We start from the raw sequence: 21,569 nt of genomic DNA, 5'->3' as shown, positions 1-21,569 counted from the left end.
CCAAACATCTCAGGCACGGATGGGGAGGGAGGAACATGGGTGCCACACTCGGTCTCAAGTTGTATATCTCCGGCACTCCTCATTAACGGAGCTATTCATCCCACCGTACTGGGCCTCAGCATGCACTCGTTGGCTCACTCTCACTCTCACTCTGGCTCATCATCAACATTGAACATCACACCTCGTCAATCTCCCAGACTCACCACTCATATCATCTTTTGAAAAAATGTTGCCTACCGCCGCTCGACGATCTCTCGCTGGTCTGATCCCACCAAAGATCGCTACCCCCGGTGCGGTTGTGAGTACCACCTTTGTCAACTCAAAAACGCAATTCGGCCGATCCGATGTGCTGCAACATGCAGGTGGAGATGGAAAAAAGATGAAGTTGGAGATGGAGATTAGGTGCTGACTGCTATGCTGTTGTATCGCAATATAGTCCTCAGGAACAACATCAGCTAGAACCGCTCAAGTTATCGATTTCTACTCGAAACTTCCCAAAGGTCCTAAGCCCGCTTCGGAACGACCAGGTGGTTTGAGAGGTAGATACTTTGAGGGAAAGAACGCTTCTGGGTAAGTTGGGGTGTTCATCATGTAATCAGAAGCGAACGGGTAAAGGAATGGAGAAAGCATATTGCAAGACCGAACAATTATGAAAGGAATTTTACTTGCAGGATATGGAGACCGGAAATGCAGATGGGAAAAGGATAAAAAGGCAGTGAAAATGTCATGAAACCCAACTGACACTCCCTGTTGTTGTTGTAATAGTAAACCCATCCTCGCTACCGTCGGTATCCTCTTCCTCATTGGTTACACCATCGACTACAACAGTGGGTTTCGAATTTCCTCTGATTTACTCTTATTTCACAAGTTGACTGACAATTGCAAATCTTTCCCTTCAATCTGCATCTCCTATTCTTGCGCCTACTTATTACTCGTAATCCACCGATTTCAACCTGCGTGGTCCTGTCCTCGCTTTCACTGACAGTGCACCTCAAACACCACAAATCCGGCCACCATTAGATCACAAGTATATAAATAGTAGGATACCTGGTGATAGGAATGCATTGAAAGTCTCAAAGCCTCGAAAGGAATGGGGACGACGTCCAGATGTGTGCGACCAACCCATTGATGAAAGTTGATGAAAGCTGAAAATGGATCGTTCAAAAGGTGGATCACTAGCGTGAATTTCACTCACTATAATATGTCAATCTGGGATAACCTTGCAGAGCGAATCATGGTCAGGTATCTTTCACTTGTTACCGATAAAATTGAATAGGCCCGCTATTGAACACTACCAACCTTCTCACCGGTCGGACATAAGGGAATGGGCACTAACCCACTTCTCACGATGTAAAGCCGTTATCACCATTGGTATCCATATGTGCCGCGATATCCAATAAGCTTTATGATTTTGGAAGTCTCACCCCGGTCTTCCTCGTCCCGTTCAAATTTGAGAGACTATATCACCCTTCAAACCGTCACGCACACATCATTGGTTCAGGTCCAGGTTCAGACTCAGTTCCTTTGGACATATGTGAACTAGTCCATCTCATTGTCGATGGCTGACAAGTTCTATATCCATTTACGCGTATACCATTGAACGAAGTGCAAGATGGCTGATGTTGTACCTCTAATTAATCGTGATTATCACTTGTCATTTTACTCTTCAGCATACCAATATACCAAAAGGACATGATAAACAACTTCGGTAAGCTCACAATCATGTTTCGTTTCGCAAATTTTGAAAACCATCACTACCACAGCTAGATTACTACGCTGTTTGATCCGTCTCGTCCAATGATAGTAGTGGTCTGGAACCTGACGAGTCGATGACGTTCGAGACCCTCTGTTCGAGTATACCTAGTCCTTGATCGGATATAATGACATTTTTTTGATTATAGATCACAATAATGGGGGAAGGTCTCGTCTCGGTGATGATCTTGATAAAGTTAAGTTCAGTAGCTTACATGTGGTTGTTTACCGATACGTCGTTTCTTGCTGATCCATTCTGACCTCTGACTGTACTGTTCACGCACCCTATCAAGATATAAAAAGAACGAAAATCGTCATTGATATATCCTTCTCTCTGTCCTATTAATCAATGTGTCTTCTCAAGTATTCTCAACACGTAGTAAGTGTGGCGTAGTAAAATATAATATAATATCTTATCTTATATCAAGATTGCTTTTTTCTTGCTCTCAAACGGACCTTTGATCAATCACATCTAAATATAATCATCAAACACTGTCAAAATGTTTTACCAATCTTTAATCCTTGCCATACTCTCTTTATCGACTACATCGACTTTGGCATCACCCATACCCGCTCCTACACCTATGGAAACAGGAGGATTGAAGCAAGCTACAAGGGATGAAGTGAGTGGTATCATCTCTGGTCAGAAGACACAGAATTCAAGGCATTGAGCTAAATGACTCTTTTTCCTTGTTATTTGGTGGGACTCTGCATTCTCATTAGATCATCGCCAGACATAACAAAGCTAAACGAGCTTTACCTTCCCCTGCTCCTCCCCCAAGGGAAGTCCGATCCGGCGAACCGGTGTATACTTTGTATTTCCAAGGTTCAGGTGTGATTGAGAACGATACTGATCCAGGTAAGTGACTCAACTTATTCAATCAATTTATGATTTTGAACGAAGAGAGTGAGAAGCGTAATATACAACTTCTCCACATCAATTTGCCCGTTCCCTCCCCTTTTCCCTGCTGACGTATACACTATCTCAGGAAACATGCCTGGCTTCCCAGCCGCATCAACCATAACCATCCCAGGAGCTACCACTCAGAACTCAGCTATCAAACGATGTGCCGACCATGCCGCTCAGACTGAAGATGGTTATTTCTCGTTCCAGTTATACTACGATACCCCATCTTCCACCGAGGAAGGTTCGTGGATCTGTACAGCTTACTACGAGGTTAACACAGATACTAGCTATTTCAACGTTCAAAGACCCACTGCTGGTCCTGTATTTGGTTATTCCGTTAATACAGATGGTAGCGCAACCCCATAATTTTGTCAGCTTATCTCGTCACATATTCGTGCTGTATCTCAAAGTGGAGATGGACAATGTCAGCATAGTTCTGTAGTCATAGACAAATCCTGTATCCATCCTCTTTCGACCACGTAGAAATATCAAACTTTAACGACAATCATTCCCATTATCATGATCCGCTCATCCTATGACATCTGTTCTTGCATGCATGGACTTTATTTGTAGTATATTCCGCGATTGCATTAGTCATTCTCTCCTTACCCGATCAAGGCTTGTTAAGCCAGTAACGAAGTCAGTCGATCCAGAGATGTTCAACCTCCCATGTTCGTTCTTATGTATAGCTTGCTGTCCACTTGCTCCCATCTACGGTCATAGAATCTAGAAAACGCCGCATCCCGTCAGCTCTGCGTAGCTCTAAGCTGGATATCGCTCGGTTAGTACCAAAGTGGGGGACCATTTGGGAATCACGAGTACTGTAGTTGTATTTTTTAGAGTTGCGATTGCGACGATCCACTTGATCGTTAGTCGATCTCAGAGGGTTGTCGTTAGTTTGGTTGGGTGGATTTCCTGCGGAGAAGATAAAAGTAGAGAACGAATGTGTTTTTTGTTGAAAAGTTGCTTAAAGATGTAGTGATCAAACGCTTCTAGAGTATGATTGACCACGTGATAAAAGCAAAACTCTTGTCAACATAGACATAGAATCTAACATGAACCTCCATGCATAAGAGCTTATATTGTACAGTAGGTTCAGACAGCAGTACTACACACCATCCACATCCATGATCTCACCTCCGAAGATACCACCATCCATCTCACCCAAAACATAATCCAGCATATAACTATCTTGCACCAACTTATCAACCCTTGAGAAATGCCTTTCCGAATAAGGTATCAGACCATCTAAAAGCTCTTGTATACTTATTGGTAATGCCAATTTCTGATCCTTTGTCAATGATACCTTTTTCTTTGTTTCACCTTCCCCTTCTTCCTCGATGTCTTCATCGTCTTCGGGCTGAGAAGGTAATTTGGTCGAAGAGTTGAAAGCTTGCAGTATTTCTTCTGGAGAACGTAATTTGAAAATCGCATATAAGATTGTTTGAGCGAAAGGTGAAGTTTTGGCATTGGCATTCCAATCCCTAACGAATTTGAGCAACCTGACGAGGTCTATACCGTGTAAAGTACGGATCACCTCGTCAACTTCCAAAGAACCTATTATACTTCCTTCGGCAGGTTCGGGCGAAGTGATGATCGTTCTGAAGAGATTCAACAGTCTTCCAGGTTGAGACATTGATAACGCCAGTAAGATAGCTCGTCGATAATCTTTAAGCACAATGTAATTGGTGAAATCTTGTTCACTGTAGAACAAATCGTTAGTCCAGATCTCAGCTTCGTGGTTTGATGATACTCACCTCTGCACGGCTTTGACCAACGCATCGTTCTTCTCGGCCTGCTCGACCTCGGTCGAATCTTCCCAGAATGTAGCGACGGAGTCGGATCCAGCAGAAACGATGGTCTTCTCGTCACTTGATATGGCTAGAGCCCATACCTAGAAGCACAGCTTTCATCAGACAGTTTACTTTTCAGGAAATATAGGTGAAACCCACCTGATCTTCATGGTTATCAAGCGTTTTCACACACTCCTCATCTTTGATATTCCACAATTTGACTAATCCATCTCGAGCAGATGTGATGAGCTGCATACCATGACTCAGGAAATCCACTCGCAAAACAGCGTTGGTATGTCCTTCGAAAGTCTTTAGAGATATCAGCTAGACTCTTCGCTCAAACAGAAGAACTCACCTTGAGACAAGAGAAATCGTCTAAACTCCACAATCTTACAGTCTTATCGTTGGCAGCACTGGCAACTACTCGATCGGTCTTACTGAATTTGACTGACCACACACCTCTTCTGTGTCCCTTACATGTACCAGCGGGTTTAAGTGACCCTGCAGCAGATCCTGATGAAGCATCGAAATCGACATGGAAGATCTTCACCAGCTTGTCCTGTGAACCCGACGCCAAAAATTTATCATTTGGTGATAGATCCAAGGAGTTGATGTCCTTCTCATGTACTTTGAGAGTAGCCATCGAACGCGGTTTAATTGGTTCATCAGGTAATTCAGACGAATCCAGAGGTAATGAGGTGAGATCCCACATCTTGATCGTCCTATCCTGACTTGCTGTAAATAAGAATCTCCCCGATTTACCCTTATCATCCATCTTCCTCGAGATCGCCACTGCACCTATACTCTCCGCATGTCCTTCACAGATCGCAATACACTTCCAGCGCTTTCCGTCTGGCGTAGGTGCCCATACTCGAGCAGTACGATCTTTACTTCCGCTGACAAGCCATCGATGATCTGCCGTTTTGTCTAAACATAGCACCATATCTTTATGACCTGAAAGCAGTCGGACGTCGAAAGTTGATGTAGAGTAAAGACGGATAAGGTTCGAGTTGGTGGCCAAGGCAAGGTGTGTGTGAGATGATGAGGAAGAAGACGAAGGAGATGAATTGAGAAAGATAGTATCAACTATTTCGTCGTTGTAACCGACAATCTGACGAACAGCCTGTAAAGAGGATAATGAGTGGAAAATGATATTCTGGTCGGCATGTATGGAAACCAAAGATGAAGTGGTGGAGTCGTATCTGCGCAATCTCAGCATAAGTGACTCCTTTTCCACAGTGCTGCTTTGGTACTGAGGACTCACATTACATTCAGAACCCCTCTTTGCTCATCCTCGTCTACCTCCGCCTCATCGACCCCTTCTACACCCTTCATCGCGCCTGTTTCTTTGCCCTTCAGTACATCCCATATCTTTACTGCACCCGCATCTCCTCCAGTATAACACAGTAATCTCCCCTGTGAGGACCCCGAGACGTTCTCTTCTGTAGGTAGTAGTCCAAGCGATTCAATCTGTTCTTGAGCGATTATAGTCTGAACGATCTTTGGTACACCCGTAGAAGTGGCTTTACCCTTTCCGGCTTTCTTGCTTGACTGTCCAACGCTTTCTCCAGACAGCATATCCCACACCAATACCACTTTATCTCTTCCTCCTGTGATTGCCCACTTCCCATCTGGAGTCGTGTCTATCCCCCGCACCACACTGACATGACCTTCTAATACAGCTTTGGGCTTCACAGCATTCCCACCTCCGACCACACGAGCGCTGGCATCTCTCAAATCGAATATTCTCACTCTAGCATCGGTCGATCCGGTCATCAGCTCCATCCTACGTCTTTCTTCTCCCTCGATGACTGGGAAGTTGAAGTGCAAGGCCGATACAGGTCCACCATGTCCTCTGAACAGATGAGTCACATATCCTCCTTCCATATCCCATACTTTCACGATACCGTCGGACGAACCTGTAGCGAGCAGTGTAGAGTCGGGAGATACTGCTGAGACCAGTATAGGAGCAGAATGGGCTTTGGACAGAGCTCGAGTGTAGGTGAGTAAAGGGGGCTTAGGAGTAGATGAGATGGGTGCAGAAGATGGGAGAGGATAATATCGGAGTGTCATTGAGGAATGAGCTGTTATCAAAGTAGGTGGTTCTGTATGATATGAAAGAGCTAGGGATGTTATAGGCGTCGAATCCTATGAAATCATGTATAAGCGTTGATGATCGATGCCCATTAGGAAGTGGGTTATACTCACACCTCGCACTTTGGCAATAGCAAGACCAGTCTTCACCTCCGTCACTAACACCTCTTCTCCCATGGTGGTGATTAACCATTGCCCATCTTTGGTCAGTACTACAGGACCCCCAGTGTATATAGGTCTAATCGATCTTGGTGAGGCTCGAAAGCTAAACACGGGTTTTTGGGATCAGCTGGAACACTTCAAGATGGATCTAAGAATCATTGCTCACCTCGTCTTAAGAGCTTTCCTAGAAGGCTGACCGTTCATTTTCACAGCTTCTTCTGCTTTCAATCAATTCAAGATTCCTGTACCCCCTTCAGATACGTGGGTCTTCCTTATTGAATAATCAGAAATGACGAAACTGCTGATATGATGCAAAGATGCACCAAAGTCTGGGCAAACTTTCAAAATATTCGAGCCAAACGCAAAAAGTTGATCTCGATGTGGAAATGGTGATGTAACCACTTTCGCCCCTTAAGTGATACACTCATTTAGCCATTGAGACCATTGATCGTAATTGTCGAGTTCGACAAGTAAAGGTATCTATCTATCTATCTACCTCAATCTCCAATACAGATCATCCAAGTCTCACTGTGAAAACAGCCCGACCACACTAGCAGCAGCCTAGAAGAGAGCATCAACATGGTGAGACCATTTTCTCGTGTCACCTATGCTGTGACTGTCAGGGCTAATGTCACTAATTTAGCTCCCACTATCCCTATTAACGGCCGCTCAAGGCAAACCAATGGTACGTGTTGTCTTGTCTTCTTCCTCCTTGTTTCTGCCATTCGTGAGATCTGTTCATGCACATCAAAATGGAGTGACCAATTGCTGAAGATCATGCCTCATGCTGACGGGTTGCTGAATTTATAGCTTGTCGAGTTGAAAAACGGAGTGACATTCAATGGTCATCTGGTAGAATGCGATAATTTCATGAATGTCACGTTGAGAGAAGTGTATCAGACATCAGCAGACGGAGAGAGGTTTTGGAAGATGAAAGAGATGTTCATCAAGGGTAATATTGTGAGTGAATTCTTATTCTAAATCAGTGCATCAAGACTTCTATAGAGACCTCTGATATATTATGAATTCACTGTGCATTCTAACATATTTCGCTGCTTCTTTATCTTCACAGATAAAATACTTTCGTATAGCGGACTCTATCCTTGATACGGCTATGGAAGAGCAGGAGAAACAGCGAGCAGCTAATAGACAACGTGGTAACAATCGAGGTGAGCGGTCTTAGTTTTGTGCTCTCTATGTATAGCTTGCAGCTGACATATCGTTGGATCAGGTGGAAGGGGTGGTCAAACGAATAATCGAGGAGGTAAGTCCTTCTTCTTCCCTTCGAGTCATTTGTCTGCTATCAGACTAACTGGAGACTGATACTACCTAATGCTTGTGCAGGACGAGGAGGTCAGCCTGGACGAGGAGGTCAACCGGGTCGAGGTGGTGGTCCAGGAGGAGGAAGAGGCGGGCCAGGAGGAAGAGGCGGACGAGGTGGTGGTGGTGGTGGACGAGGTGGTAGAGGTGGTGGTAATCAATAGTACCTATCCCTACATCTTTCGAAGGAAAGCAAGACAGTTTGAGAGAAGATTGAGTGGAAAGGGATACATCATAAACCCTTGATAGGGTCATATCATCATTTTAGGCTTGTCATCCGTTATGCAGACAGCCTGCGACATTCTGCTACTGACGAGCATTGCAAGTTCTCTGACTGAGGTATTACACAGCTGCTCTACGCCCAGTCTTATTCTATTATTCGGTTCATGACCGTCTCGTTCTTTACAGTCATGTCTGGTTCAGCCGAATTCTCAACTGACATTGTAACAGCAACAAGCAGACATAATGGTAATATTCAATATCATGACAAGATATGACATATATATTACATCATGTAAGGCAGTATCCGGATTCCCGAGAAGGTATATCAAATCATATGTAAGTGGTTATATATAGTTTAGTCTATCTGGATATATCTATTTATTGTAGCTACAATTTCACTGATTGATTCTTTCTGTTCTAACTATATAGCAATGATGAAGACCTGCTTCGTCATGCTTTCCGACCGTTATCTTCGTGGATCATGGCTGATATGCTTTATCACGATAAAGTGAATTCAGGCCATTGAGTGAAATCCATCGTATGCGAATCAAGTTGTTGTTGTAAGTCCAAGTCAGATTTCGGTTCTTCCACCATTATAGGTGGAAATCCATTCTCCCCAGTACTGAATAAGAAAATATCATTACCACCGGTTTTATCATTGATTTGTGAAGTCGTGAGAGGAGGTTGTTCGATTATAACCGTCGGAGGAGGTATTGAACCTGAAATTGAGTTCTTCCTCGCGTCTTCATTGATTATCGCTTGGGATAAAACGTATTCCATATGTTTCAAATTTTCTTCGCTGACGCGATACCCCTTATCTGCTGATTCCTGAGTGGCCATAGCTAATATACTAATCGCTTCTAATTCCGCGTTTATCTCTTCATCTGTCTTCCCGCTCATCTGGCTATGACTCATCACTTCACTCGAGGAGTTGACCTGTTCTTTCGATATATTTAGGTTTAGGGATAATAAGGATGGATCATTGTTATCGTGCATTTCGATAATTTGATCTTGTGTCATCCCTGCTGATTCACCAAGGGAGAAAATATTATTTTGATCAAACATCCTTTGAACAGCTACCATCGCATCTAAAGTAGCTTGATCTTGCACTTGTACTTGCCCCTGCCCCTGGGATGAATCAGATTCGACAGGGTTCAGACTGAGTGACGTGATGTGATCAAAGTTGAATTCGGGTACAGGTAACATGTATGTACTTGGAGGTGCCGATAGGGATAAAGAATTGCCCAAAAGGTTTACCTCCATACCAATTCCAGGTAAGTCAACTGACAAGTTGGTCATTGGGAAATTGAATGATCCATCTAACGGAGTTGTATTTCCAGATATCGATTGATGATACATTGCATTACTACCTTCTCTCCATTCTTCGATCTTATATTCATCGAATTGATTGGCTGTGGTGTCGAAGTAACTCATCTCAGATACAGATAGTGAGTCGTCATTGAGGGAATTAAGACTCGATGAAGATGTCGTTCGGCATAAACCCCCTCCACCATAGAATGACGAACCCGGTACGGATAAGAATTGATTCCCACCTGCTAGATCGGGATTTGCAGAAGACGGATTGGAATAGATCATTTGGTTGTGAACATGGCCGTGGGTGTGAGAAGATAGGATATTGGATTCCGAATTTCGACGAATCATCGATTCTGATGATATCGGTCTCACATCTAACAACAGAGATTGTTCATGATATGAACTTGCTCGTCTAGGTAAGGGTGGATGAGATTGACTGAAAACATTCAGGTTGCTCTGACTTTGTTCACCCTCCGTAAAGGAGTTGTTGGTACCCGGAAATTCGTATGAAGACGAAGGTACGTATAACGAATCTTGACTGTCATCATAATTTGACGTTGAAGATGATATTTCCATACCCATCGAAGAAGTACCGTCAGGATTGGTATAATGGATATAACCATCATCGGATACTGCTGAACCTCTTCTAGACCTACACGAGTCGATGGTCCGTATAGATGGTCGTCTATATGGCTTGTGGCCTAGTGCAGCTGCGTTGGCTCGAGCTTGGGCGAGGGACACAGGTCGTTTGTTGGCTAATTGCGTATCGGACGTTTGGAGGGATCTGAACAGATATTGGCACAAATGTCAATTGCATGTTCTCAAGATGAGACAGTACGTCAGAGTGTTATCACTCACATCAAGAAAGCTTGAGATTCAGTCATATTACTGAACCCGGCTGATGATTGAGTTCGCCTGGATTGACAAAATGGACAGTCCCTTACAAATCGAGCGATTATCTCTTTAGGGATCCAAGAATAATATCTTCTGACCTGTTCAGTGGCGTAAAGTCAATCTCGGTCCAACTTATGTTCATTACGGAATGCTCACCTGAGCACTCGTCTTATCTCTTCCACCATGTCCAGCCTGAGCATGACAATGGCACAAAACCTCATATATCTGTTCTTTTACCGCAACGGGCTTATGATCGTGACACACGACCTTCTCCGGACCAAATGTCGTAAGTTGAAACATCTTCTTCGCCCAGAACCTAAATTGAGCAGTCTTGGTAGAAGTATCTTTAGGATCTTGCAAGACGGATAAAACGGCATCATACATTTTCTGAGTGAGTAATGCTTTTTCTCTCTTCTTAGGTGAAAGGTTTTTCAAATAATCTTGAACCATTAGATTAAATTTATGTGGCGAAGGGAATAAAGGATCGGCTTGGGATTCAGTTAAGGGATCGTAGATCGGAATAGCAAGTAGATCATCGGGATCACACCATAATTCTTCATTTCCACTCCCGCTCCCACCATCGATAGGTGAATGAGAGGATGATCGAGATTGAGATTGGCCATCGAAGTCTTCAGGTCTGATATTATTGGGAAGTACGTAGGAATGAGCGAAAGTGTGCGAAGATGATGAATGTACACCGACATTGACATCGACGCCGAGTCCAGCGGGTGGATGTACGGGTGGACGTGCCATCATTGTAGGCATGTCTTATCGTGTCTTGAATGCTGGTTTGGCGGTAGTGTTTGGTTTGTGAGATGGTCTAACCTATGGGTTGAGTAGGCTGTAAAATGTGCAGAGGAAACTAGTCCAGACTAGATGATTCAGGAAGTGAAAGGGAAGGATAGAACAAAAGAATGTGAATACGAAAAGATACTGTGTGTGAATGGGGAACAAGTAAAGTTCGGTTTGGTACGATGGATGATCAAATGGACTGGCTGGTAAGAAAGCTAAGGAGAAAACAAGGGAAAGAGGGGGAGGTTAGTCCAATCGGTCAAGATGATAATTCTTATTAGATGGATTTGTGCACTATCATTCGACCTGATGATGGAGCTATCCCGCCATGAAGTACTGGATTGAACTGAATAGGTCTGCAGAGAGTCTCCAGCAACGACAGTTGAGACATTGCAAAGACAGATTCATTCATACAGATTTGTTGGAATTGATAAATACGCCATCTGTATCATTCGGTTGTATAATATATCAAGTTTCAATTAGTACTGTATAAAAGGTAACAACTCATTAGTGATGCAGTCAATCTGAACTTATTGGATGACCAACATGGCCAAGGAAATGTTCATGATTTCCAATGGAATGCAGGATATCAGAACACCTGCAGTATCTTAACTTATGATTGAAACCGTTTCATCGCTTGTACCTCAGTATATCCATCAGCTTTACGAATCATTCAATCCAAAAAGCCTCAAGTCATACTTAGGTTATATGTGAAAGGAATCTCAATCGACTTGGAAAAGGAAAAATTGATACTGCACAGTATACGAAATGAGATCCTGGTGATCGTTCTTGTGGTGGCTACACTTCGATGAGATAAGACATCGACCTGAGATTTTTTTCCATTCAGTTGTCTCAGGTGAAACCTCCAATCGCCAGACATAGATGCACTTCAAGACTTTTCAGAAATGCTACTAAGATCATGACGCAAACCAGTACACATATACAAAAGACATTCTGTCTTCTTAGCCAGCAAGCCTCATTCATCTGGAAGTATGATGCCTGAGGCGGAGGGACACTGTGAATATCGTTTCGCAAAACTTACCTTAAAAAAACTGTATTGGAATTCTACTATCTTATACCACATTCCACATTCGTCTTAAAATATAAGAATAGTCATCTATCATGATGATCAAACCGCATTTCCTACTTGTATCAAGTTAAGACAGTGATCATATCACACAGTATTCTGTGAGGTCATGTTCGATGTATGGAAAACGAATACAGTGTTACAATTGTTAACGTACAATGAGCTGATTTTCAGCCCAAGACGCCACCCTGATCCGATTAAGCTGACTTTCGGTACTCGTACATCCCAAAATTATCTTTCGTTCAGTAAAATGTGGATGAGAGCCATTACCATACGATTACAGTACGTTACATTACATTCCTCGAAAATATGTAACATCTTCTTGATGCTGCATAACTCTAAAAGGACTACAGCACGGTAGATATATATAAAATAGCATGCCAGACTATAATGCAAGTTACTGGGTCAGTAAATCTCACGATTCTCAATTGATCATGGAGAAAGCTCTTCTAGTGGATATGAAATTCGGAAACTCGGTATCACATACCATACAGGTGGGTGACCGGATCTCTCAAGATGGAGGACAGGTGCCTTATGTATAAATTTCGCAGTACAGTCTCAATGAAAGGTCGATGATCGTTCTTATTCATGGAAGGTAGCTATATGTACACATGTATATACAGAGTACATATACAGTAAAACTTCGAAACTCGGTACCTTGCCAAATGTAGATCTTTCGTAAGGGTTTGTGCTGGAATCGCGAATTCCGGTAAACTTTAAAAATAACCTCTTCTTCTGCTCTCCCTGCCGGAATCACTGACAGGAACCGCTTCGTGATACACACAAGATCTGTACAGCAAATTCCCTTTACCAATCCCGGTTCCGGTAAATCCCATCAGCATCTCGTGTTGCAGGTACGACAAGTTAACCCCACGTCGATCCGACCGTTACTCGTACCTGTGACAAGTGGCTTTCACAATTCTCTCACCTTAAGCTTACGGTTGGTTAAGTTACTCTCTTCACCAAATAAGATCCGGTCGTCACATGTTCACAAAGTCGATATGCATTACCAATCACGATTACACTATCGTCAGCCATGGAATGTAATGATCAATTGATTGATACTTGACTAAAGAAATCATCATCAATCCACATCATACTACTCGTCCGATCTGTTGACTTCTTCATCATACCTTTACCTTGCTTTTAATTGGCCATCTGATTACACGTTACAATATATCAACACAACACTCCCTCCTCCCGGGTCCGAATATACCCCAACCATAATCGCCATCGTACATACCGCTGCATGAAATCTATCGACCATGCCACGGATCACAATACCGAATAAACCTTTCGACCTATTCTATAGAATATCGACACCCTCAGAGAGGGATAAAGCGCAGGAGATAGATGAGGAGTACGAGACGATATTGTTCTTTCATCCTTTCTGGGTGGATTCTTTTTACTTGTAAGTACACTACTCTCCCATTTCCCATTCCCCACACCTACTGGAACACCTCAGAACGTAATGAGACCACCCTCGATAATCAATAACTTATCGAAAATGCGTGATTGTATCGTAGTTACCCACAATTTGATGATCCAACGTTCTATGAGAACTATAATCTCATAGCGTTTGATGCTCCCGCTCATGGATCAACGAAAGTCATGGATATCTCACCTGATCCGGTCACTTGGTCGTACCATGCTACTTTAGTAAAAGAAGCTTTGGTGAGTTGTTCCCTTATATACGGAGAAACCTGACACACTGATGTTGTATATACGAATCATATTCAGACAGTACTTCATATCCCCTCGGTACATCTCGTCGGATCAACTATGGGATGCTGTCCCGCTATGCACTTTGCAGCTCAGTATCCTGACCTGTCGAAGAATCTGATCATGTCTGCTCCGCCTGCTTTGACGGAAGCTACCAATTGGTCTTTGACTTTTAGAGAAAGTATGCATGTGAGCATCGAGTGTCTTCCCCCATCAAACCGAACTCTCCATGACGGATGAGTATAAGATGATATAATTCTTAGACGGAGCTAATGCAAGGTCTGTCCACATGTCAGATTCTGATCAACGCGGTGAAATCTCGCGATGGCGAACCTCTCGATGCCATCACCTCTGTGATCTTCGATTATAACGCGACCTCCCACTCGAAGAGGCTGGTGAAGGATTTGGAGGAAGAGTACATCCAATTGACTCGATCGAGATTATTAAATGGGGAATTGAATGTGAGTGATCAGACAAGAATGAAATCAGTTGTATGGTTCCTGGAGGGGCACTCCATATAATGCTCTTGATTGATCCTGTTGATTGACGATGCTAGGGAGACATAACTGTACCTATTGTCATTTCACTGGCTCTCTCCCGTAAACATATTATAAGTGACGAACAAGCAATCAACTTGAAATGTCCCGTATTGATCTTACAGGGTACATTGGAAGGATGGGAGGAGAACGATGATCAGTGGGTCGATATGTTGGAAAAGACACGTAGATTGTACACGGAACAGAACGATGGGAAGGTATGCGATATGCAAAGAGTCGTACTGGAGGGTTGTCCAAGATGGATGACTTTGACTCATCCAGATTTGTAAGTTTTATAACAACAAGTGGAATACAATATCTTCTCAGTGTATGCTGATTTGTTTGGACGATGGTGGATATTGTAAATTAAAGGGTAAATCCGATAATTCACAAATTCATATCTAAATTCGAATCATCCATTTCATCTGATCCCACCCAAGACTTGTTACAAGATTTGAAGATAAGCCATAAGTCGACGGACACCACCACTGAGAATCACGATAATGAACAGAAGACGATAACGGATGGAGGAAGAAGGAGATCATCTACCAAGAAACCTCTATCACCAAGAGACAAGACTGAATTTGGCATTCAACCTCCACAGAATGGGATAGGGAAATCTCAATCGAGTTCTATTGGACAAGTATTGCAAAAGGACAAGGCAACTGTTGAACCTTCCATAACACAGACGATACCGAGTGGGAGTGGGGGTGCAAGTGATGGAGTGAAAGTGAAAGTTGAAGTGGTGATGAAGGTAGACTAGAGTAGTGGCTCTGTCGGATCACGCATGGATGCCAATGTAAGATAAAACTCACCTCCGTTTGTACTCGTACCAGCAATCAATCACATCATGCATCATAACCATGTCATATACGTCAGGTACATACATCCACGCACAGACCATCAATAACGCCGCTCAGACCATCAGTGACGTCTTTGGCACTAGGTTGGAGCGAGAACAATAACACCGACGAAAAGGTACGATCAATCTCCGTTCGATGCGTCATTGACTGTAATGACATGAGTGTCGTTGCATTTGGGGTGATGATGGATACACATACACACACCTCAAGAGTGGTCAGAGAACGGAACGTTGTTGATAGTTGCCTGGTGAATTGATGGATCTGACGTCACTCATCACTCATTTGATTATGGAAGAGTATACAGAGTCGTACTGACACGAGGGAGTGAGTATTGGGCTGAAAGATATATAAAGAGCAAGATTGTTTGTATTCACTTGCCACCTCATACTCACTGACCAGAATCATTACCACTTATATCAATCATACTCAATTACACCAACTTTAACCACTCAACCGAGACTTCCATCTATACACAATGTTCGAGAGTGAGTATACCGTTTAACTCTCCTTCCAGTCATCAATGTACAACCGAAGACCAGAATACATGGACTGAAGCTGATACTCATGCCAATTTGACTCTCCCAGAACTCAAAGCCAAGATCGCAGCCCACCACTCTTCCCACCCTTTAGCCAAGCAACGAGCCGAGTTCCTCCTCGTCACCGCCGACACACCCCTCGAGAGGAAGGCACACTTCACCGCCGAAGTGGTAGGTGCCGGTGCGGCATATCAGGCTTTCCAGGCTTTCGAGAATAACGAAGCGCACTTTAAGGGGATCGAAGGTAAAGTTTCGCATGCTAGATCCAAAGAGGTGAGCAAATTACTCACCAATGATGTCGAGTGAATCGAAGCTGATTTGTTTGGTGTCGATCGTTGAATAGATCATCGTAGGTCTAGCTGAAGGTAGGGTAGTCAAACTTGTTGAGGAAAAGAGACTTCCTTTCAGTGAGTATGAGTAGACCCATCTTCCTATCTCAACACAACCAACCTGAACCTCATATCTACTCGACCATACTTGACGAAAACTTATGTCTTGATATTGATTCCTTTCCATTCGTTAATATTCTAGCCTCCGAGACTGAAAAGGTCAAATTTATCAAACAAGCTCAAAAGCACGCCGCGGCAGATGCCAAGCGAGCCGTCAGAGAATCAGGCTTATACTCTCAACATGAACTTGAACCTCTTGATGCGGATGAGAAGATCGCTGCTAAGATTATGTAGATTTCGACCTCTTTTCGTTCTTCGTGTTTTGTCTTTGACATGACTAGTTTCGTTATGTTCTTATTTACTATTTTATGTAGCCAACTTAGATGATTCGTAAAGCTTGAAATGAATAACGATGATCGAATCACATCTCATCGCTGAAGACCTTGACCGCGTTTCCCGCTTTGATCGTACTGATTTAACATCCTTGTGCTTGGCGACGTTGTGTGTTGCATGAGATCAGATGTGGTATCGGTGTGCTCCAGACGTAGAAGTAATGATTTATTTATGGAACCGAGAGGTATGCGGAGGTATTTTTGCCAAGCCGAAGTATTGATTAAATTGATTGCAGCGTGGGAGAAATCGCACCATACGGAACCACACAACTGTATCAACATGACTCATACTTATTTTAGCACTAGCAACTTTTGGGTTATCTTTTGATTCCCACTCCGCACTTAGCATCAATACCAAACACGAACAATATCCCATCGCGTCTCATCTCATCCGCTACACAAGTCGACCTACAGTGATCATACCCTTTGACAACTGCTTCGACTTTCTCACTCAAAGACATCCACCGCCCATACCTTGGTAGTTGACATCCCTATACGAAGACGCCGCATCAAGCTTGAGCTTAGTCATCAACCCGCCTGGACCATGCCATTCCATCTCCCAGTCCTGGGCTCAAGCTCAAGAAAAGATAAAGATGATGAGAAGAAGGAGAGGCGCAAATCACAAATCGCAGAGGAAAAACCAGCTTTCATACCTACCACTCCGGGTTCAGAGGCTAGACGGAAGAGTCTTCAACTGGAACGTACCCTCTCTATACCCAACATCAACAACAATGGGAATGCAGCAGGACCAAGATCAAGATCACCCACACCGTTGAGTCCAACTTTCACTACCTCGGACGTTCGTCGACCGATACAACACCGGCATTCATCTTCTACGAGCAATACCGGCGGATTACAAGGTATACTCAAAAACACAAATCCAACTAGCCCATCAATAAGTGGAAGCGAGTACACCACTACGTCCGGGTCGGGCTCGGCATTCTTTGGAGGGATGCATAAGAGGATGTCATCTTTGGCATTTGATAGAACAGATACGATCGAATCCCTCTCGCCATCAATATACGATGAAGACGGTACCAATGGTAGTGGCGGGGGTAGTACACCTGGAACATCCGTTTCATCATTCAATCAACATTGTCCATTACCTTCTACAAACAGTACGAAATTCCCATTTTTCATGATGACCATCTCATCTGTATCGACCTTATCTTTCATCGCTTTACCATTACATCTTAGACCGGTGGTGATTGACGTGCTGAACAATACGTGGAAAAGAGGTATAAGCAAGATACAAGAAGTTGATTACCAACCTGAGCTGATGAAGAAACATAAGGAAAAGGGATGCGATCAAGGTGTATGGGAGGTTACGATGAAAGGTGAAGCGTGGATGCCTACGAGCTCGGAACAGGTCTCGTGAGTTGACTGATTCACTTTATCGTTTCGCTTGATCTGAAGTAGTTGAATTTGAGTGAATGGATTTACTTCATGACTTTGCCATTCGGTCCATGAATGGATTACGCTGAGAATATACTCTTCAAATGTCATAGCTCAAAGAGGATATTGATCAAGTTGTTGACCGAGTTCGCAAGAGAGGGATACAATCTCAATTCTTCTTTCCGAACCTCAGCTAAAGGTATGTCATACACTTGACACATCCACATGAAATGGTACAACGATACTGATTGTTCCATCTCATAAAAAATTGCAGACTCAGGCAAAGACTCATTAATCTTCTTACAAGGTGAACCCGACCCAGAACCGATCTTCTTCGCGGTCGCTTTCTACTCGCATGATAGGATATGGATCATCGATGCCGAGGCTGATGTGGGACAAGCCTTGGAAGAGGGAATCAAGAATTGGTGGGTTGATGGATTGAGAGATGCGAGAGTCAGAGAGAGACATTGTAGGGAGTTGAGATTAAGGGGTGCACCATGTGAGTTGATTTCTTTGATCATCAACAACAATGGGTCGTGATATCATGATCGTATCGTTCTAACATATGGGAGGCGATATACTGATTCATCGGCTACTCTTTCTATACCACAGGGACAGCTCATTCGACTCAATCTCTCATTTCGGCAAGATGTATCCACCTGACCATATTGAAGCTTATCACCCACTGTGACAGTGGGTACGACTTTGTGGGGTCAATCGATATGGCAGATAAAGAAGAGGGTGAGATGCCTGTGACGTTTTACAGGAAGAAATGGCCGGATGGTCCGGGTGGTTGGAAGATGGTTGATGAGCAAGGGAATGGGTTGGGGCTAGAGACTGTCATTTCGTGAGGTTCCTTTTGTACTCGCCGCAAAGGTAATACGGAGAAAGATTCTACGGAGGTCAGTAGGGCTGATCAGTGGAGACTGGGAAAATGTTTATGGATTGATGATAACGATAATGTCTGTTCCCATGTCACCTCTTAATTGTTGATAAAATGTTCTCAGATATGTGTTCTGTACATAGAGTATCTAGTCTGATGAATCCCGTTTACTTTATGGTAAGCATTCACACTTCGTGGTGGTAGTACCATTCATTCAGTCGACTGAATAGCGATACATAGTAGTGACGGCTGTTTCATCTTTGTGATAAGCACATGATCAACTGATACATGCATGGCAAGATGAGAGATGGAGAGATGGGTTATTCAGGATACTCCCGTAAGATGGCTCAGGATAAATACCATGAACCCGCGTCTTTTCCCTTTTTTCCCATAATCCCACCTTCCCCATAAGTTAGAATAACAATTTATCATCAAACCACCGCTACTACCGCTTCTTTCAGCTCATACGATCCTGACAACCGACAACAAATGTCAATCTCATTACTTTCTTCATTGGTTATACGCAGGTCTACCCTCTCTTCTTCTTCTTCCTCCTCTCTACATCAATTCAAAAGAGTAACAACACTCCATCATCAGAGATTCAACATGGTGAGTCAGCTGTGCATTTCCACCCCAACCCATCAAGCAGATCTAATTAACCTCTTTTCTGGGTATCTTGTCTTGTCTAGTCCACTCAATCAGTCTACATCGTATCTGCCTCTCGAACACCCGTAGGAGCCAAAGATGGTTCTCTCGCTACTCTCACCGCTCCTCAGCTGGGTGTAGTAGCTGTGAAACATGCTTTGGAGAAAGCAAACTTGAAGCCTGAACAGGTAGAAGAAGTCTATTTGGGTAATGTCGTTCAGGCTGGGGTGGGTCAGTCCCCCGCTAGACAAGTGGTCATCGGTGCTGGGTGAGTAGTTGTGTACCTCTCTCGAATTACATAGGTGTTTGCTATGACCAGCCGATTTTAGCACTGTCACTATCATTGAGCAGCACCTCACATATTGATACATCATAAACATCAGCTGACTCACATCCATATCTTATCCTTCTCAGCATTCCCGATTCAACCGATGCCACCACTATCAACAAGGTCTGCGCATCAGGTATGAAAGCCATCATGCTTGCCGATCAGAACATCCGACTTGGTCAGAGAGGTATAATGGTTGCTGGTGGTATGGAAAGCATGTCTCAAGCACCGTAAGTGCAATCTTGTAATCCGTCATCCATCTGCATTACTGGGAAAACTGACAGATGAACTCCTTCCTCCTCGCTGCACACTACACTGTTCACCTCTTCTCATTCTCCCTTTACTTTTTATCTCATCGGTTTATAATATTCCCCACGCAGATTCCTCTCCCCTCGACACCCACCCGCATTTGGCCACTTCGAATCGAAAGATTCCCTCATCGTTGACGGTCTCTTCGACGTCTATAACAAAGTCCCTATGGGTAACTGTGCGGACTCTACTGCAGCCAAGCATCAGATCACCCGAGAAGACCAGGACGACCACTGTCTCTCATCTTATACCCGTGCGGAGGAAACTTGGAAAAACGGTGGATTCGAAGATGAGATCGCTCCAGTCACAGTCAAGACCAGAAAGGGTGATGTGATCGTAAAGGAAGATGAAGATTATAAGAAATTGTTGAAAGAGAAATTCAGATCGATCAGACCTGTTTTCACTAAAGATGGTACTGTTACTGCTGCCAACGCTTCGTCATTAAATGATGGAGCTAGTGCTGTCGTACTTGCCTCAGGGGATGTGGTTGAGAAGGAAGGATTGAAACCTTTGGCTAAGATTCTGGGTGAGTAAAATTGACATGACTCATGGTCCAGTATACACAGTATACAGAATGGTCTACCTAGTCTTATCACTCTGTCTGTTCACATACTGATCCACTCTTGTGTTTATAGGATACGCCGACGCCGCTTGTGCACCTATAGATTTCCCCACTGCTCCTACTCTCGCTGTACCTCTCGCGTTGAAACACGCAGGTGTCAACAAGGAAGATATCGCCTTATGGGAATTCAACGAGGCTTTCTCGGTCGTTGCTTGTGCCGCTGAGAAGGTCTTGGGCCTCGACAGGAGTAAAGTAAATGTTAAAGGTGGTGCGGTAGCTTTAGGTCATGTGAGTTTAACATTCCCGACTAGAACTGGACATTCGAGATATGCATGATGGTCTGACCTACCCTTTCCCTCCAAAAGCCTATCGGATCATCAGGATGCAGGATCGTCGTCACCCTCGCTCACTCGTTGAAGAAAGGTGAAAAGGGTGTAGCGGCAATCTGTAATGGTGGTGGTGCCGCTTCTGCCATCGTAATTGAGAGACTTTGATCATTAGGTCACCATAACATAAGAATATATATATATATATGACTAAATCAATAATGATACGAAAGATCGGTCACCTATTTAATGCATATATGGACGTTCCTTCATACCTCAAATCAGTCAATGCTATTCGTCTGTTTCGTTGGTTTTGGACATACAATATACACATACATAGATGATC

General features: G+C 43.6%; 9 protein-coding genes across 9 annotated transcripts; 7 read left to right on the top strand and 2 right to left on the bottom strand.

The window, feature by feature from the left end:
- Positions 1-226: 226 nt before the first annotated feature.
- L199_003289 (uncharacterized protein) lies at positions 227-1,020 on the top strand (the record flags this gene model as incomplete). The annotated part of the gene is made up of 4 exons (XM_064889023.1): positions 227-298; positions 437-570; positions 766-827; positions 986-1,020. 4 exons carry the CDS (start codon positions 227-229, stop codon positions 1,018-1,020), a joined length of 303 nt encoding a protein of 100 aa, XP_064745095.1.
- Positions 1,021-2,252: 1,232 nt separating this feature from the next.
- On the top strand, positions 2,253-3,025 carry L199_003288 (uncharacterized protein; the record flags this gene model as incomplete). Its single annotated transcript, XM_064889022.1, has 3 exons — positions 2,253-2,375; positions 2,476-2,611; positions 2,742-3,025. The coding sequence occupies 3 exons, from the start codon at positions 2,253-2,255 to the stop codon at positions 3,023-3,025; spliced, it is 543 nt and encodes a 180-aa protein (XP_064745094.1).
- Positions 3,026-3,767: 742 nt separating this feature from the next.
- L199_003287 (uncharacterized protein) lies at positions 3,768-6,912 on the bottom strand (the record flags this gene model as incomplete). Its single annotated transcript, XM_064889021.1, has 7 exons — positions 3,768-4,362; positions 4,417-4,553; positions 4,612-4,761; positions 4,808-5,654; positions 5,717-6,600; positions 6,661-6,811; positions 6,875-6,912. The coding sequence occupies 7 exons, from the start codon at positions 6,910-6,912 to the stop codon at positions 3,768-3,770; spliced, it is 2,802 nt and encodes a 933-aa protein (XP_064745093.1).
- A 375-nt stretch (positions 6,913-7,287) lies between these two features.
- Positions 7,288-8,192, top strand: L199_003286 (uncharacterized protein; the record flags this gene model as incomplete). Its single annotated transcript, XM_064889020.1, has 6 exons — positions 7,288-7,290; positions 7,352-7,393; positions 7,519-7,668; positions 7,781-7,877; positions 7,940-7,972; positions 8,053-8,192. The coding sequence occupies 6 exons, from the start codon at positions 7,288-7,290 to the stop codon at positions 8,190-8,192; spliced, it is 465 nt and encodes a 154-aa protein (XP_064745092.1).
- Positions 8,193-8,748: 556 nt separating this feature from the next.
- On the bottom strand, positions 8,749-11,211 carry L199_003285 (uncharacterized protein; the record flags this gene model as incomplete). Its single annotated transcript, XM_064889019.1, has 3 exons — positions 8,749-10,348; positions 10,423-10,556; positions 10,615-11,211. 3 exons carry the CDS (start codon positions 11,209-11,211, stop codon positions 8,749-8,751), a joined length of 2,331 nt encoding a protein of 776 aa, XP_064745091.1.
- A 2,391-nt stretch (positions 11,212-13,602) lies between these two features.
- L199_003284 (uncharacterized protein) lies at positions 13,603-15,358 on the top strand (the record flags this gene model as incomplete). The annotated part of the gene is made up of 6 exons (XM_064889018.1): positions 13,603-13,748; positions 13,864-14,011; positions 14,078-14,248; positions 14,356-14,520; positions 14,616-14,881; positions 14,968-15,358. 6 exons carry the CDS (start codon positions 13,603-13,605, stop codon positions 15,356-15,358), a joined length of 1,287 nt encoding a protein of 428 aa, XP_064745090.1.
- A 575-nt stretch (positions 15,359-15,933) lies between these two features.
- L199_003283 (uncharacterized protein) lies at positions 15,934-16,677 on the top strand (the record flags this gene model as incomplete). The annotated part of the gene is made up of 4 exons (XM_064889017.1): positions 15,934-15,943; positions 16,044-16,267; positions 16,338-16,401; positions 16,526-16,677. 4 exons carry the CDS (start codon positions 15,934-15,936, stop codon positions 16,675-16,677), a joined length of 450 nt encoding a protein of 149 aa, XP_064745089.1.
- Positions 16,678-17,319: 642 nt separating this feature from the next.
- On the top strand, positions 17,320-19,021 carry L199_003282 (uncharacterized protein; the record flags this gene model as incomplete). The annotated part of the gene is made up of 4 exons (XM_064889016.1): positions 17,320-18,149; positions 18,284-18,369; positions 18,445-18,669; positions 18,783-19,021. The coding sequence occupies 4 exons, from the start codon at positions 17,320-17,322 to the stop codon at positions 19,019-19,021; spliced, it is 1,380 nt and encodes a 459-aa protein (XP_064745088.1).
- A 521-nt stretch (positions 19,022-19,542) lies between these two features.
- L199_003281 (uncharacterized protein) lies at positions 19,543-21,391 on the top strand (the record flags this gene model as incomplete). The annotated part of the gene is made up of 6 exons (XM_064889015.1): positions 19,543-19,662; positions 19,743-19,966; positions 20,113-20,256; positions 20,407-20,861; positions 20,971-21,185; positions 21,263-21,391. The coding sequence occupies 6 exons, from the start codon at positions 19,543-19,545 to the stop codon at positions 21,389-21,391; spliced, it is 1,287 nt and encodes a 428-aa protein (XP_064745087.1).
- Between the last annotated feature and the right edge of the window lie 178 nt (positions 21,392-21,569).

This window comes from Kwoniella botswanensis, chromosome 1, assembly GCF_036426115.1.
Source record: "Kwoniella botswanensis chromosome 1, complete sequence".
Lineage (NCBI taxonomy): Eukaryota > Fungi > Basidiomycota > Tremellomycetes > Tremellales > Cryptococcaceae > Kwoniella > Kwoniella botswanensis.
The sequence above is the reverse complement of the archived record's forward strand: the minus strand, read 5'-3'. Positions and strand labels throughout refer to the sequence as shown.